The sequence below is a fragment of the Puntigrus tetrazona genome, chromosome 11, assembly GCF_018831695.1.
Source record: "Puntigrus tetrazona isolate hp1 chromosome 11, ASM1883169v1, whole genome shotgun sequence".
In the NCBI taxonomy this organism is placed as follows: Eukaryota; Metazoa; Chordata; class Actinopteri; order Cypriniformes; family Cyprinidae; genus Puntigrus; species Puntigrus tetrazona.
Window position 1 is genome coordinate 3,243,087 of NC_056709.1, and position 13,439 is coordinate 3,256,525.

General features: G+C 38.7%; 2 protein-coding genes across 3 annotated transcripts; one reads left to right on the forward strand and one right to left on the reverse strand.

The window, feature by feature from the left end:
• Positions 1-1,742: 1,742 nt before the first annotated feature.
• On the forward strand, positions 1,743-10,763 carry dnajc16l (DnaJ (Hsp40) homolog, subfamily C, member 16 like). Of its 2 annotated transcripts, none has more exons than XM_043252003.1 (15): positions 1,743-1,882; positions 2,553-2,752; positions 2,905-2,971; positions 3,965-4,286; positions 4,592-4,776; positions 5,760-5,864; positions 5,952-6,110; positions 6,188-6,318; positions 6,417-6,594; positions 6,688-6,870; positions 7,597-7,673; positions 8,539-8,619; positions 8,700-8,789; positions 8,924-9,094; positions 9,420-10,763. In XM_043252003.1, the coding sequence occupies exons 2-15, from the start codon at positions 2,577-2,579 to the stop codon at positions 9,844-9,846; spliced, it is 2,352 nt and encodes a 783-aa protein (XP_043107938.1). In that variant the 5' UTR covers positions 1,743-1,882; positions 2,553-2,576; the 3' UTR covers positions 9,847-10,763. The 2 variants fall into 2 exon arrangements, with proteins under 2 accessions (XP_043107938.1, XP_043107939.1); XM_043252004.1 differs by having other exon boundaries at positions 1,762-1,882; positions 2,481-2,752.
• A 13-nt stretch (positions 10,764-10,776) lies between these two features.
• Positions 10,777-13,126, reverse strand: cdab (cytidine deaminase b). The gene is made up of 4 exons (XM_043252009.1): positions 12,855-13,126; positions 11,287-11,398; positions 11,127-11,184; positions 10,777-11,040 (listed from the first exon to the last, which is right to left on the reverse strand). The coding sequence occupies exons 1-4, from the start codon at positions 13,024-13,026 to the stop codon at positions 10,903-10,905; spliced, it is 480 nt and encodes a 159-aa protein (XP_043107944.1). The 5' UTR covers positions 13,027-13,126; the 3' UTR covers positions 10,777-10,902.
• Between the last annotated feature and the right edge of the window lie 313 nt (positions 13,127-13,439).

The window sequence follows — 13,439 nt, forward strand, 5'->3', positions numbered from 1 at the left end:
TGGCTGCACTTTCAGAAGTGGTTCTTTGCCATCTTTATAAGGGCAATTTTGTATTAGACTCTAGATCAATCTAGATCAGGTATGACCACAGATAACCACAGCATAGACTCTGAAAGCGTGATTAAGAGAGTGTTAAAGCTTTTATATAATAACTTTAAATAATCTGAAAGTAGAACATTAAATGTCATAAAAATGCAAGTTTAAATGCACCGATATAACAAGTCTGGCTGATAGTGATAATTACCATGCTATTGCTGATATTAAAATTCTATACTGTTCTAAATTAACTGAAACTTATACAGTAAGAACAATCACCCTTAGTGAAAGAAATTTGTGGTGCTATAGTACTCAACAATCCTCCCAATTTTTATAATAAAATTACATTTGGCTCATTTTGTATGCTGACTGTACTTGACACAGATTTTTCCAGAGAGGATCCCGTAACTCAAAGCTAACGTAGCCCTTAATGGTAAAAAAAAAATAAATAAAAAATTAAACCCAAGTGAACATGATACCTTACAAAGAAACTTGGCAGTCACACAAAGAGCTAACATAAATACTAAATGCTAAACTCAAACTAAAATGATGACTAAGCTGTGTCAAAATATTCAAGGGAAACTAAGTCTTTCACACGTCTTTCACAAACATCAGATCTCATCCAGTAAACACGTTCTTGGTCAAATTAAGGAGCAGATGTTCGTGTAAGTGAGTGCTCGAACTGTGTGTCTTCAGTGAAGCGGAGCATTCTCTCAGCTTTACAAGCCTGCGGTCAGCAGCTCCCTGTGTTCACAGTGATCACAGCTTCTCATTAACATTCAGTCAGAACAGCCATTTCTCAGAGATTTCTCTGTAAACTGTGTGCAGGGCAGGACACGACGCTGCGCTGTGGTATCACTGATCGCTTTTTATTTAAGTCATCTTTATCATTTATTATACTGTAGGTTTCTCTTGGAAAAGTGTGCATTTAACTGTGCACTAAGAAGATGGCGATTTTTTTTTTGAATGTTGATGAAACTCTACATGTAACCGTGGCAATGATGATGTGGGAAAAAGTACAGATGATACACAATATTCAAACAAAAGCTAACGCAAATAAGCTGTATGAAAAAGAAAAAAAATGTTACTCACCTATCACGTCCTTGGCATCGAAGCCTTCCAGTTCTCTCCACCACTGTAAAGCTGCTCTGATATTTACATGGGTTTTAAGTTACCTGAACTTATTTTTAATGTTTTTTCTTTGATATACAGTACTGTGCAAAAGCTTTTAGGAAGGTGTGAAAAAATGCTTCAAACAAAGAATGCCTTCAGAAATATAAATAAGGATGGTTTAAATTGTCAATTTAGAAAATGCAGGAGAACAAGAAAAATACTTGGTGTTAGTACCTTTTGCCTTCAAACCAGCATCACACTTGCACAAAATCAGGGATATGATCAACTAATTATACCAAACAGGTGCTAATGATCATCAGTGTTGTAATAAAAGATTATATTGGTTGCATTATACTGCTTACTTCGTAAAGAAAGCACATTTTGCTCACAGATTGCTCATATATCAGTATGTTTTCCAGAATGATAAAGTTCCACCATAAAGAACTTAAGGATCGCCCTACCTCTGCAAAACAAACTTAAAGCAAACAAACTGTCCCAATAGAAGTCCATAATTAAATATGATTTGATCAAGGTCAGAAATCTGCTAAAAACTATTTTGATAAAAAAAAAATCTGTCAGACTTTTATCATAGAACGTGTTTACCCACAATCCCTAACTTCCGGAAGTACCAGGCAGGGAAAGGCCGGGGATACGGTCCACCCATTACCATCGGGAGAACATGGATTGCTGCTAAATTGTGAATATATACGATTACAGCGAGCGTCGTGCCTAGGTATTACAATCGTTGTGGGTTCTTCTGTTTAACGCGGTGTTCGCATCAATGCTGTAGCTGCATTAAAGCGTCATCCTCAGCAGGGCGGGCGGCTCGCGTTTCTGTGGACTGAGGTTGAAATCATTAAATCGGGAAATGTTACCTCAGCGTATCTATATCATTCTTGTCAAACGCAGACAGCGTTTTTGTCTGCTGTAAACAGTCGCTGTCTCATGCGTTTGGCCTGCGCTGATCATATGATCACATCGAGCAGCTCATCTGATGCTGATTTTCTCGCATTGATCGCTTTCGGTGTGCCGGTTCCCATAGAAACGCTTCAGATGAAATGCATTGCAATCACCGATCTATAATAAAGATCATTATAAAGAGTGATCGCGGTACTAGCTTTCAGGTGACTAGAGACGAGTGTGCGTTGATAGACCTGACTACCAAAAAAGTGGTTTGATAGTTTTGCTTTAAAGAAGTATTTTACCTGTTATAACTGTTTGAATTTAGTCAAAAAGCCTATAATAGGCCGTTTAATATGATGTTTTAGTTGTGACAGCATGCACCGATATTGGAGTCAGTGAACTGTATGTTTTTTTGTTTGTTATTAAAGATGTAGACTTACCCTTAGGGATCGTTCCTGGTGTGAAATGTGTGACAACCAACCCCCGGTGTGTTTGTGTAGCCTGTCAGTTCGCGTAGCACGAAGATGGGAGGCTGGAGCGCGTTCGTGACCTGCTGTGTTTGGGCGATTCTTCTCCTGGCTCTGTTCGGAGATTCGCTGGCATCATCGCCCGAGTTCGATCCCTACAAGGTTCTCAGAGTGTCCAGACATGCCAGCCAGGCCGAAATCAAGAAAGTCTACAAGAAGCTCGCGAGAGAATGGTGAGTGATGGGTACGAGGCCAAAGGGGTCACTGGGCAATACATGAGCACTCTCTAAATAAGAATAGGATTGCTTTTTTGTGTTTTCTCTTTAATATTGAGTTGTAATTGTGTGACCCTCTACAAATGAAAACGTTTTCACTTTTTATTCAGGCATCCAGACAAAAACAAAAGTCCAGGGGCAGAGGACATGTTTATCAAGGTCACTAAATCATATGAGGTAGGACGAGGTTGCCATTTTTACCTAATTCTGTATGTGTGTGAGCATTCAAAAGTTCGATATCTAAATGTTTTCTACTTCGTTTCGTACGCTTATGTTATGGTAAAGCTGCTTCGGTCTTCAGAGTCACGTGATCCAACACGTCATCTATTGTAATATGCCGATTCGAAATATTTAATTTTAATACCAGTGTTGAAAACAGTTTCATTTTAGAGTGCTGCGTTTAATATCTTTGCATTTTAATGTTTTGTGCAAACTGAGACTTTTAAGGATTCTTTTGATAAATAGTTCAAAAGCACAGCGTTTATTTGAAATGGACATTTTTAGTTTGGAACGTTATCGATTTCGTGTTACTGTGTAAGGGGCCATTTTTATTATTTTCATTATTGCATCAAGTCTTGCATTTTTAGACACAAAGTTTTGTGTGAATATCCCCTTATAGAATTTTTCAACACTAGTATGTTTATGTGCACAAAATGTCTGCTGTAAAAAAAATATATATATTTAATTACTCATGAATTGCAAGTATGAAATAAAACGGTTTATTTGTTTAAATGGCAATTGTTTTATACATGCGTTTTTTATCTGGCTTTTTTAGCAATTTTATTTAATATTTTTATATAATACAGATGTTTTTACGAAATTTATATTTAAAATATATAGCACATAAGTGGTTACATTTTACCTTTTTTTTTTAATTTGCGTAAATTTGTCAAATAAGCAATATTTTCTTATAAACGTACATTTACATTTGTGTCGTTCCTTTTTACAAACATTTCGACACACATAATGCACTTTTGACATTTGGTGCCACCCTTCTGTGAATTCTTTGAAAAATCCAACAAAAAAAATTGTCTGATAAGTAGTTTTAACAGGATGGAAGCAAAAGCACACATCATTCATTTGCATATACCAGGACTGACAAAGCTGGTTAAAAATGAGCAAACTGGTAGAATTGGTGTAAGATTTGTGTATTGTATCTACTTTCCATAGATTCTTTCTAATGAGGAGAGAAGGGCGAACTATGACCGGTTTGGACAAATGGACGAGAATCAAAACTTCGCCCGAGCACCGCAGGGCTTCAGACATTATCATGACAGCTTTTACTTCGATGAGTCGTTCTTTCACTTCCCTCGGACGAGTCGGGATTTCACAGACAGCAAGCACCTCCTTCAATACAACCAATATATCAACGAGGTGCTGCCGGACAGTTTCAAGAGACCCTACCTGATCAAGATCACGTCGGAGTGGTGCTTCACCTGTATCCATATCGAGCCTGTTTGGAAGGACACTGTGCAAGAGCTGGAGCCATTGGGTAGGTTCTTCAGGATTTTCACTCTCATAGTTAATTCCCGTAAAACTGGGCACGCAATGAAATGCTAATATTGGAAAAATTACCCTTCTAATAAACAATAGACCAATAGAAACCATCATGGTTTCTATTAAAATACCATTAGCTTTTAGAATCCATCACATACTAGTAGACACCATTATAGTTTCCATTAAAACCAATACAATTCCCATTATAACCATTAAACCCATAGATTTTCTTTTGTGTTTTGGGCATGGTCCTATTGTTTATATATTATACTCTCAATATACCCTGTTGGTTTTTTTTAGGAGTTGGTATTGGTGTGGTGGACATTGGATATGAGAGACAGCTGGCGAACCATCTCGGTGCCCACCGCACACCATCCATACTAGGTTTAATCAATGGCAAAGTCACTTTCTTCCACTACGCTGTGGTCAGGGAACACTTGAGACAATTTGTGGAAAGCCTTCTGCCTCAGAAGCTGGTTGAGAAGGTAGGCGTACTCTCAATCTTATAGTGCAAGTGCATCCATTAAGCCCACCAAAATCAAAAAAAATGTTTGTTTTTTTTCGTACATATTAACATTGTTTACAAGAAAAAAATATTTTTGAAATAAGAGATAGATCTTGCATTTTAACAATGTATAGATTAGTTGATTAAAATATTTGAATAAATAATAATATATGAATAAATTCAAAAGTCTGGATTTATTCACAAAAATATTAAGACTTATTGATTTTAAAGGAGTAAAAAAATCTATTTATTTATTCAGTGACAGCAAAGTATTTTAACAAAAATATTTTCCTAATGTTTGCTGTCACTTGTCACCCGTACCAGTAACATTTAACCAATGAGCATTAAATCTGATCTTGGCCCTCACACTCTCTCCCTCAAAGACTTTCTGTCCTCTCCAAAATGTTTCTGTTTCACAGTGATGCTAACCTGTGTGATTTGTAGGCCTCTCTGTAATAAGTACTTTAAGGTAAAAGCACACGAAGAATTTAGCTATTGAACACTTTCTTTCCTTTTGCCTCTTTATTCTAATTTCCTTCACCCTTTTCTCTATTATTTTCCATCTCTCTTTCATTTTCTTTTAACCATCTTTTCCTGTTTTTCCATTGCCTTTCTCTTTCATTTTTACTTTATTCTCTTGTCCTTGCCACTTCCCTTTTTCCCTCTTTCTTTTTACTTTTTATTTCCATGTTGCTTCTCCTCCCTTTATCCTTCCTCCTCCACTTCTCTACTCTGCTCCTTATCTTTCTCCTTCTATTTCTTCTTTCCATTTCCTTTCCTTTTCCTTTCCCATTCGCGTTTGCTAACCTTCCCACTTTTCCACCCTTTTCCTCATTGTTTTCTACTTCTCTTCTTTCCCTCTCCCCTTCCCTTACCATTCTCCCTTTTCCTTTCTTTTCCCCCTTGTCTCTTTTATTTGTCCATTCTTTTCCCTTTCTCCCTTTCTTTACTTCCTTTTTTTAGGTGACAGATAGCAGCTACCTCGAGTTTTTAAACAGTTGGCATGAGGAGAATAAACCAAGAGTGCTAATGTTTGATGTAGCATCTAATATCCCTCTTTTGTATAAGGTAAGCGTTCCTTATATTAGCTGTTCAAGTAGTCTGTCATCAAAATCAATGGTTTTGACACAAGTGGTTATATCCTCTTGTTCACAGCTCACCGCGTTTGCCTATAAAGACTATGTACGGTTTGGCTATGTGGACATGGGCCTGACTGAGACCTCCAAAGTCGTGCAGAGGTTTAACATCAACACATACGCTCCCACCATGCTTCTGTTCAAAGAGAACACAGAAAAACCAGCTGATGTTATACAGGTGAGGCCCAGCTCTCTATTTGTTATAGCCATTTTTTTGTTTTGGCTAGACAAGACCTTTTTGATTTTCTTCCACAGGCAAGAGGAATGAAAAAGCAGATAATCGACGAGTTTGTGTCCAATAACCGTTTCCTGCTGGTGCCGCGGCTGGTGAATCAGAAACTCTTCGACGAGCTGTGTCCAGTTAAACAGTTCCACCGTCGCAGGAAGTAAGAAATCTATCTTCTAACTGTAGCATCGGGGATCGGCGGACTTGCTGCGTATCTCTGAGAGAACTTCATCGTCTCCCTTTCTTTGTGATTGACAGGTACTGTGTTCTTCTCGTTACTGGTGAAGGGGAGCAGTTTGTGTCCGTGAATGAGGCCTTCTTTGACTTTGCGTCTTCCAACACTAAAGAAGTTCTCAGGTTCGCTTATGTTTATCAAAGGCAGCAGCAGCCTCTCTGTGACACCCTGCTCAAAAAAGAAGACACAACCCCTCCACAGGTCAGAGACATTCGTGTGCTAATACACACACTCCATGTAGTCACCTTCTTTTAATGACTTATGAATTCATACCTCTTGTTCATAAAACCTCAGGTGATTCTCCTGGAGAGACGCAGTGCTACAGGAAGGGTGTTGTATCGGACAGTGACAGGTGGATGGAATGGGAGTGACGATGATAAGCACCGCCTCCACGAGCAGCTTGAGATTCTGCAAAGAGACCCCTCCTACCTTACCCATGATGCCATGCTGCCCGAACTCAACAATGAGTTTGCCTCCGTAAGTCATGCTTAAATTAAGGTCGACTTACATGAAGGTCTAAAGGCCTCGATAAAATCGAAAAACGAAGAACTAAAATGATGTCATTTCGAACAAAATCAGGCCAAAACTAAGTTTGTTTTGGCCGTTCGAATTGGCTGACCCAAGCGAACTTTTTGGGGACTTTTTGTTTTAGCTCCTAAACACCTTTGAGCTACCATTGGTCCGAGGCGGTTAAGTAGTCAATGGGTGTGTTCTTAAACTCCACCTTCTTTGATGCAGCTGAGGTCAGGCGGTGGTGCACAGATATATCCGCACTTGTAAGATCGCTTGTGGAGAGAATTTAAAAGTTCACCGAAAGCAATTAATTCCTACAACGAAGCTTGTGTTAATGACCCGGAGTTATGCAAAAAGCGACGTAGAGAAACTCAAGATAGTTTTCCAAAGCCATGAAAAGAAAAAATGGAATGGTAACAAGCAAACGAATATTACACCATGCATGTCGTTGTTGTTCTTTCAAAGAGAATGTAAGGTATACAATAAATAAACCATTTTTATAAAATGTATAGGCTACGCTTGAGTGTCACGTCATGTTTAAATTAATCTAAACCCCGCCTCCAGCAGCTTGGGGGTGTCAGAATGTTCAGAAACAGTATACCGTCACTCAGCCTTTTCAAACGTCTTTTTGTCTATAATGAGAGAAATAATATACAGTGATAATGTATTGTTGTATTATTATTATTTCAGATGTTTCTGATTCAGTGGATAAATACTGCATATGATTACGTCGCTCAATTTTACTTTGATCTTCTATACTCTAACTGGTGAGTACAATCAGTTCTGTTTGTACGCGTTTTCTAAGCTCTTTTTCCACCAGAATGTTTTGCGTTCTAGAGCCAGAGCAAAATCTTGGCCAGTACTCGACCATGCAAACTAGATCCTGTTGCAAACCAGCTACATTTTCCACAGATATGAGAAATTAATAATGGTATTTGACTTAAACTAGCCGCTATTGAAATGCGTAGAAATCTATGTCAGTGGAAAAAGGACACGAGTGGTCCATTGTGATCAATCAGAAATTAAAGCAACGTTGGCAGCACTAGTCATACTGTTGCTTCAGCTTAAATTGCAAACTGCATAGTGCTACATTTGGTTTGAAACTTTAAAACCATTAAAACAACTTGTTATTATGTGGTTAGAATGAAATTGGGACATATTAAATGTCAAGTGGCCTACGGTGTGATTTGCTTTGTTTCTACTATTCGCAAGTCCTTTACCTTGGCCTTATGGGAGATTAAAGTCTCCGATGCTTACGCACTTCAAAATCTTTCACCTACTGCTTTATGAAAATTCATTAAACAGAACCTGTTCTAAATTGGAATTTGATTTTAAAAGTACAGCATAATGTTATAAAATCAAAGATGCAAAGAAGAGTATTTGTTACATTTTGGGAGTGCATTGATGTTCTACCGTTACCACACCTCAAATATTACTGTGTTGTATTTCAATTTTGTCAACAAAAATGTGATTAACAAGAAGTAATATCAGACTAAATGGTAATAAAATTTGTTGATAGCTATTTTGAGGTTTATTGTTTATTGATTTGCTGGTTAGAAGTTTTATTTATTTTTGTTTGTTTAATAAATGAGAAACTCTGCACCCTTTTATGTCATGTTCTACTTCCCCTAGGCGTGAGATGATGCCTGTACTGTCTCTGATCTTCTCCGCTCTTTTCATCCTGTTTGGGACTGTAATCATTCAGGCCTTCAGGTACAACAGATTTTTATATATCACAGTGCTTATTGTACGGAGAGTTGATTGATTGATTGATTGATTGACTGATTGATTAGTGACGCTGGGGAAGATAAACCAGCCAAACAAAAGGCCGCTGATCCACCAAAGACAGCAGAAAGCTCTCCAGGACAAGAAAGTACTTCAAGGTAAGACGCTGATGGCTTGAGAATAAAATATAATATAGAATATGAAATAACAGCAAGACAAATAAAGATTTTGAGATCAGAGCTGTGTGTGTGTTCATTAGCTGAATCGCTAACAGTTAGCTTTCCTGTTACAGTCGTCCACCGAAGAAGAATTTTGTGGAGGTGACGGAGCTGACGGACATCACCTACATGAGTAACCTAGTCAGGTTAAAGCCTGGTCACATCAACGTCGTGCTGATCCTAACTGATGTTTCTAAGCAAGTACTGCTCAGAAAGTTTGCCAAAGAAGTGTATTCGTTCTCAGGGTGAGGCCTTTATATGTTTTTGAGACTGCTAAAACCTGTTTCTGGAGATCAACTTTCTTTAGTTTAGACCACTTGATGCTTATCAACAGAGAGAAATAGATCTGAGTACAATATTTTTCTTTTAAGATGCACGCAGTTCTATTTATTAACCACAAGTGCACCAAAATAATTTTTTTGAATATTAATGTCCATCTGTTCCAATTTCCATATCTGGATAGCATTACGTTACCGGAATTAAACACAGAAAAAAAGTACATCTCCAGAAACCGTTATTGAGCATTTTTGATTTCAACTTAAATTCAACTATCCCAACTCCCTCCCACAGATCTCAGACTCTTCACTACTCCTTTTTAAATGTGGACAAGCACAGCCAATGGATGGATTCCCTCATGGAGTCGGCTCCTGAAGCCAGACCGTCAGACTGCTTGGAAAACGAGGAGGACTCCACCTCCAACAAATCAGACTACACTGGCCACGTCCTGGCCCTCAACGGCCACAAGAAATACTTCTGCATATTCAGACCCGTCTTCACAGGGGAAGAAGCCGAAAGTAGTAGGTGGTCCGACGAGGATGCTGGTTCAAGCAAAGCCTCGAGGTCCCGATCAAGTTCCCGACAGAAGGCCACCACTCTGGAGATCCACCACAAACTGGACCGACTGGGATTGTGGATGGAGAGGCTTATGGAGGGAACTCTACCACGGCACTATGTTCCGGCCTGGCCCGGTCTGGACACCATAACGCCACAGAAATAATAATCGCCTTTGTCCTCAGGCACACACTGCAGTAGTGACGTGAAAAGTGTTGAGCTCTCAACATCTTTTCGATCCAAATTACTTTGTTACTTAAAAAGATATTAATTTATTCTGTAAAACGCACTGGTGATTAGTAGAGGTTTTCGTTATTTAGAGCACCATGTGCTCGTCGGCTGCTTTAGGGGCAAAACTCTTTTCAAGCTGTAACGGTACACTGTCATTTTTGTTTGTATGGTTTAATTTTTGTATGGATGCCAGTACCCAGATAAAGCCTCTCTGTGTAGCTTCCGACAGGGCTATCGTGTCTTTACACTGCTGGGTATGTGGCAGCTAAATCCCACCCTTAGAATTTCATCCTTGGTCATTGGAATTCAAGCAACAGGCCAGATTTCAGAAGCAGCTCGTATTAAGATTACCGTTCTGCCTTTTTTTCCAGTCAGAGTCACTATGTGGATGATAGAAATTTGAAAAAGAGAGTGCGCTGTGTGTGTGTGACTGCGTGCGTGCAGGTTTATTCATCTTCTCTCCTTATGCAAAGTCTTCAAATACAAATTTACTAAACAGTGCTGCATGAAGAATCACGTTTTGGAGACTAGAGGAGATACTTAGATTTTACTGCCATCGGTGCATGTGCTGCCTTTCCTTAAAGCCCGTACTTTCTTTAACGCCATATGTTTCATGTTTTGCACTTTGACAACTTGCTTAGGATTCTTTGATTCATAAATGTAATATTTAAATAGAGGTTCTAACTGCATTTGAATTATCACTATAACTTAAGGTTAAGAATTTTAAGAACGTCTCTAGATCATCAGTTGGCATTTTCTTTCAGGAAAATGACCTTATTTTTGTGTTGCACTTTTTTTTCGTGGTTGGTTTATATGTGCATTGTTTAAAAATAATAAAGTTTGTACTGTAGCGACACGTGTTCACTTACGTTTATAACTGTATTTACTTTTATTTGAAAATAATCGCACAAAATGTACACATTTACATACATTATAACCTTTTTCTATCTACAAGCAAGACTTATCGGGTAGTCTTTCCAGAGTCTGTGCTTCAGAACTCGTTCCTAATATTCGCTTTCTTCATTTGTAAGTCTTCTGGACCAAAAGATGCAGGCAGAAGTTCTTCAACAGTCATCTCCACATAGGAGCCGTCAGGTTTCGACAAATAAACGTCCCAGTTTGCTCCGAACTGTATCGGTGAAAATAAAAATAACGTGTTTAATGAGAACGCTTCTTGTTTAATTGATATGAAATGCTGTGGTGAATTAAACTGGCCTCTCTCATGAATTGCCTGCAGCCGCCACAGGGGGAAATAAAGTGCTCGCACATATCGCTAAAATAGAAGACAAGATGCTGCGTTATACAAACAACATATGGAGGTAGTTAGAAATGTAATGTAGCCACTAGAGGGCCTGTGAATACAGTAGAAATTTACCTCGCAATAGCAATGGCTTTGAAATCCCGGTAGCCCTCTGATACAGCTTTTGAGATGGCGGTTCTCTCAGCACAGATTCCCAGGTTGAAGCACGCGTTTTCTACGTTACAGCCTGATGAGGAGAAATAACGAAAAGTTGTCGACTTGTTACTTCACGCTGTGAACGAATATTACGTAAGGTACATCTCGTGCTGCGTTTCGTGCTGATTTCTATTGGCTGGTCCGGAAGGGGCCTGTCAGGCGAGCATCGAGCCAAGTTTTTATTTACTTTCTGTGACGACAAAAAAAAAAAACCTGTATGGTCAATAAACAACAGTTTCATCGCAGTTCAAGGCCGGGTCACTTAACGTACCGAGAGGGCAGTCAACTATATGGGATCAAAGTGGTATTTACCAGAGCATTAACGTTGGCCAGTTCAGATCAACACGGCATTTAAATGTAAAAATGCCAGTTTTTTTTTTTTTTTTTCAGTGTTTATGAGCTACATCGCGTTTTAATAAATTATCCCTTAATCGTTTAGTGCCGTCGAACGATTAATCGTGAGTAATAGCATCCGAAATAGTTTGTTTACGTATGTGTTTGTGCGTAAATAAACACACATACATGCGTGTATATGTTTAAGAAAAACAGGTTACGTTTATATTATTAAAGTTGCAGTCTATAGCTTTCTGTTCAAAATGGAAATGATATATAAACATGTAAATATATAAGTAAATATTTTCTAAATATGTATCCGTGTGTGCGCGCATAATAGCCCGCGCGCGCACATTATGTGAACAAAAGCGTTTTATTTTGGATGCGGTTACTCGTTTGACAGGCTTTTTTGTAAAATGTATAAATGTGTGTGTGTGTGTGTGTGTGTGTGTGTGTGTGTGTGTGTGTGTGTGTGTGTGTGTATTTAAAACTATAGCCTATATTTCCAAATGGAGATAGAAAGAGAGAGCGAATGCAAAAATGTTTGTGTTTCACTGAGAGACTTAGAAAAATCCAGAAGTGGCATTAAGTATAATTTTAGTAGTAAAAGTATCCACTAAAATATACAAAACAATTAGTCTAGCAACAAGAAGAACCTTGCAACAATATTTTAGAAATGGCCTGTTAATGTTGAAGATAGCCGAGCTAATTTTTACTACATTCGATAGATGAAGTGCAAGATGTTTGAATAAAAAATAGAGTTCGGGCCTGCAGTGTGATACAAGAGATGAGAAAATAGCTACCCGGATGGGTGGATTGAAATAAGATGGCAAAGATCTGAAATAATCACTCCTAAAGTGTGTGTGTTGAGTCTCATTTCACGTGTCAGAGGTGTTAACTGCTTTTAGTCTCCCTTCTGTTTCCACGTAATGGTTTAACAAGCTTTTATGTGCATTTGCCAAAATCTTTGCTCTCAGAGTGGCAACAAATTGAGCACACATTAGAGTTCAGCCTTCATACATTATTCATCGTTTTTGAGTTCACAAACACTCGTTAAAGCAGTTGATGTTTCTTACGCAACCAGCACTTGGGAACTGACTGCTAAAACTCTCTAATATTGGTACTTTTACGGTGCATTTCAGGCATTGCCTCACCTGTGAAAACCGTGCCGTCGTGGGTCAGGAGCGCCGCTCCGACTCGGAACTTGCTGTAGGGGCAGTAGGCAAACTTCCTGGCCTCAAGGGATTTCCGAATCACTTCTTTCATTCCAGAGAAGCGATCATTCAACCCCTTAAAAAGCTCACGTCTCATCTTTTGATCGCCCATGTTGCTGTTCTTTGTGTGTATTGTGTTTCTGTGGCACAATAGACTTGCCTGCGACTTTATTTTTTCAGATCTGGCATCCAATCCCCTTTTCCCCAGATCTCCCGCCTCCCTGACGCTCTGTGTTTGATGTGTGTGATGCTGTCGTGCTGCAAGGTTATGTAATTTCCAGTCAGAGTCGACACAGCAACCTTTCCCTTAGCCACACCGAGACAGTGAGGAGGATGAGGTGTAAAGGTCACGGCACTATAATACAGTGATATTCCCAGTGCAATAACGGTGAAAAAGCATTTCCTTTTCACAACAGATGGGCCAACAGCGGTAGTAAGCTGGGAAAATATTTATTATTGTATAATCTTCTGCCTTTAAATGATAAAAAAATAAAATCAAATATAAAGATTTTAAAACAAATAGAC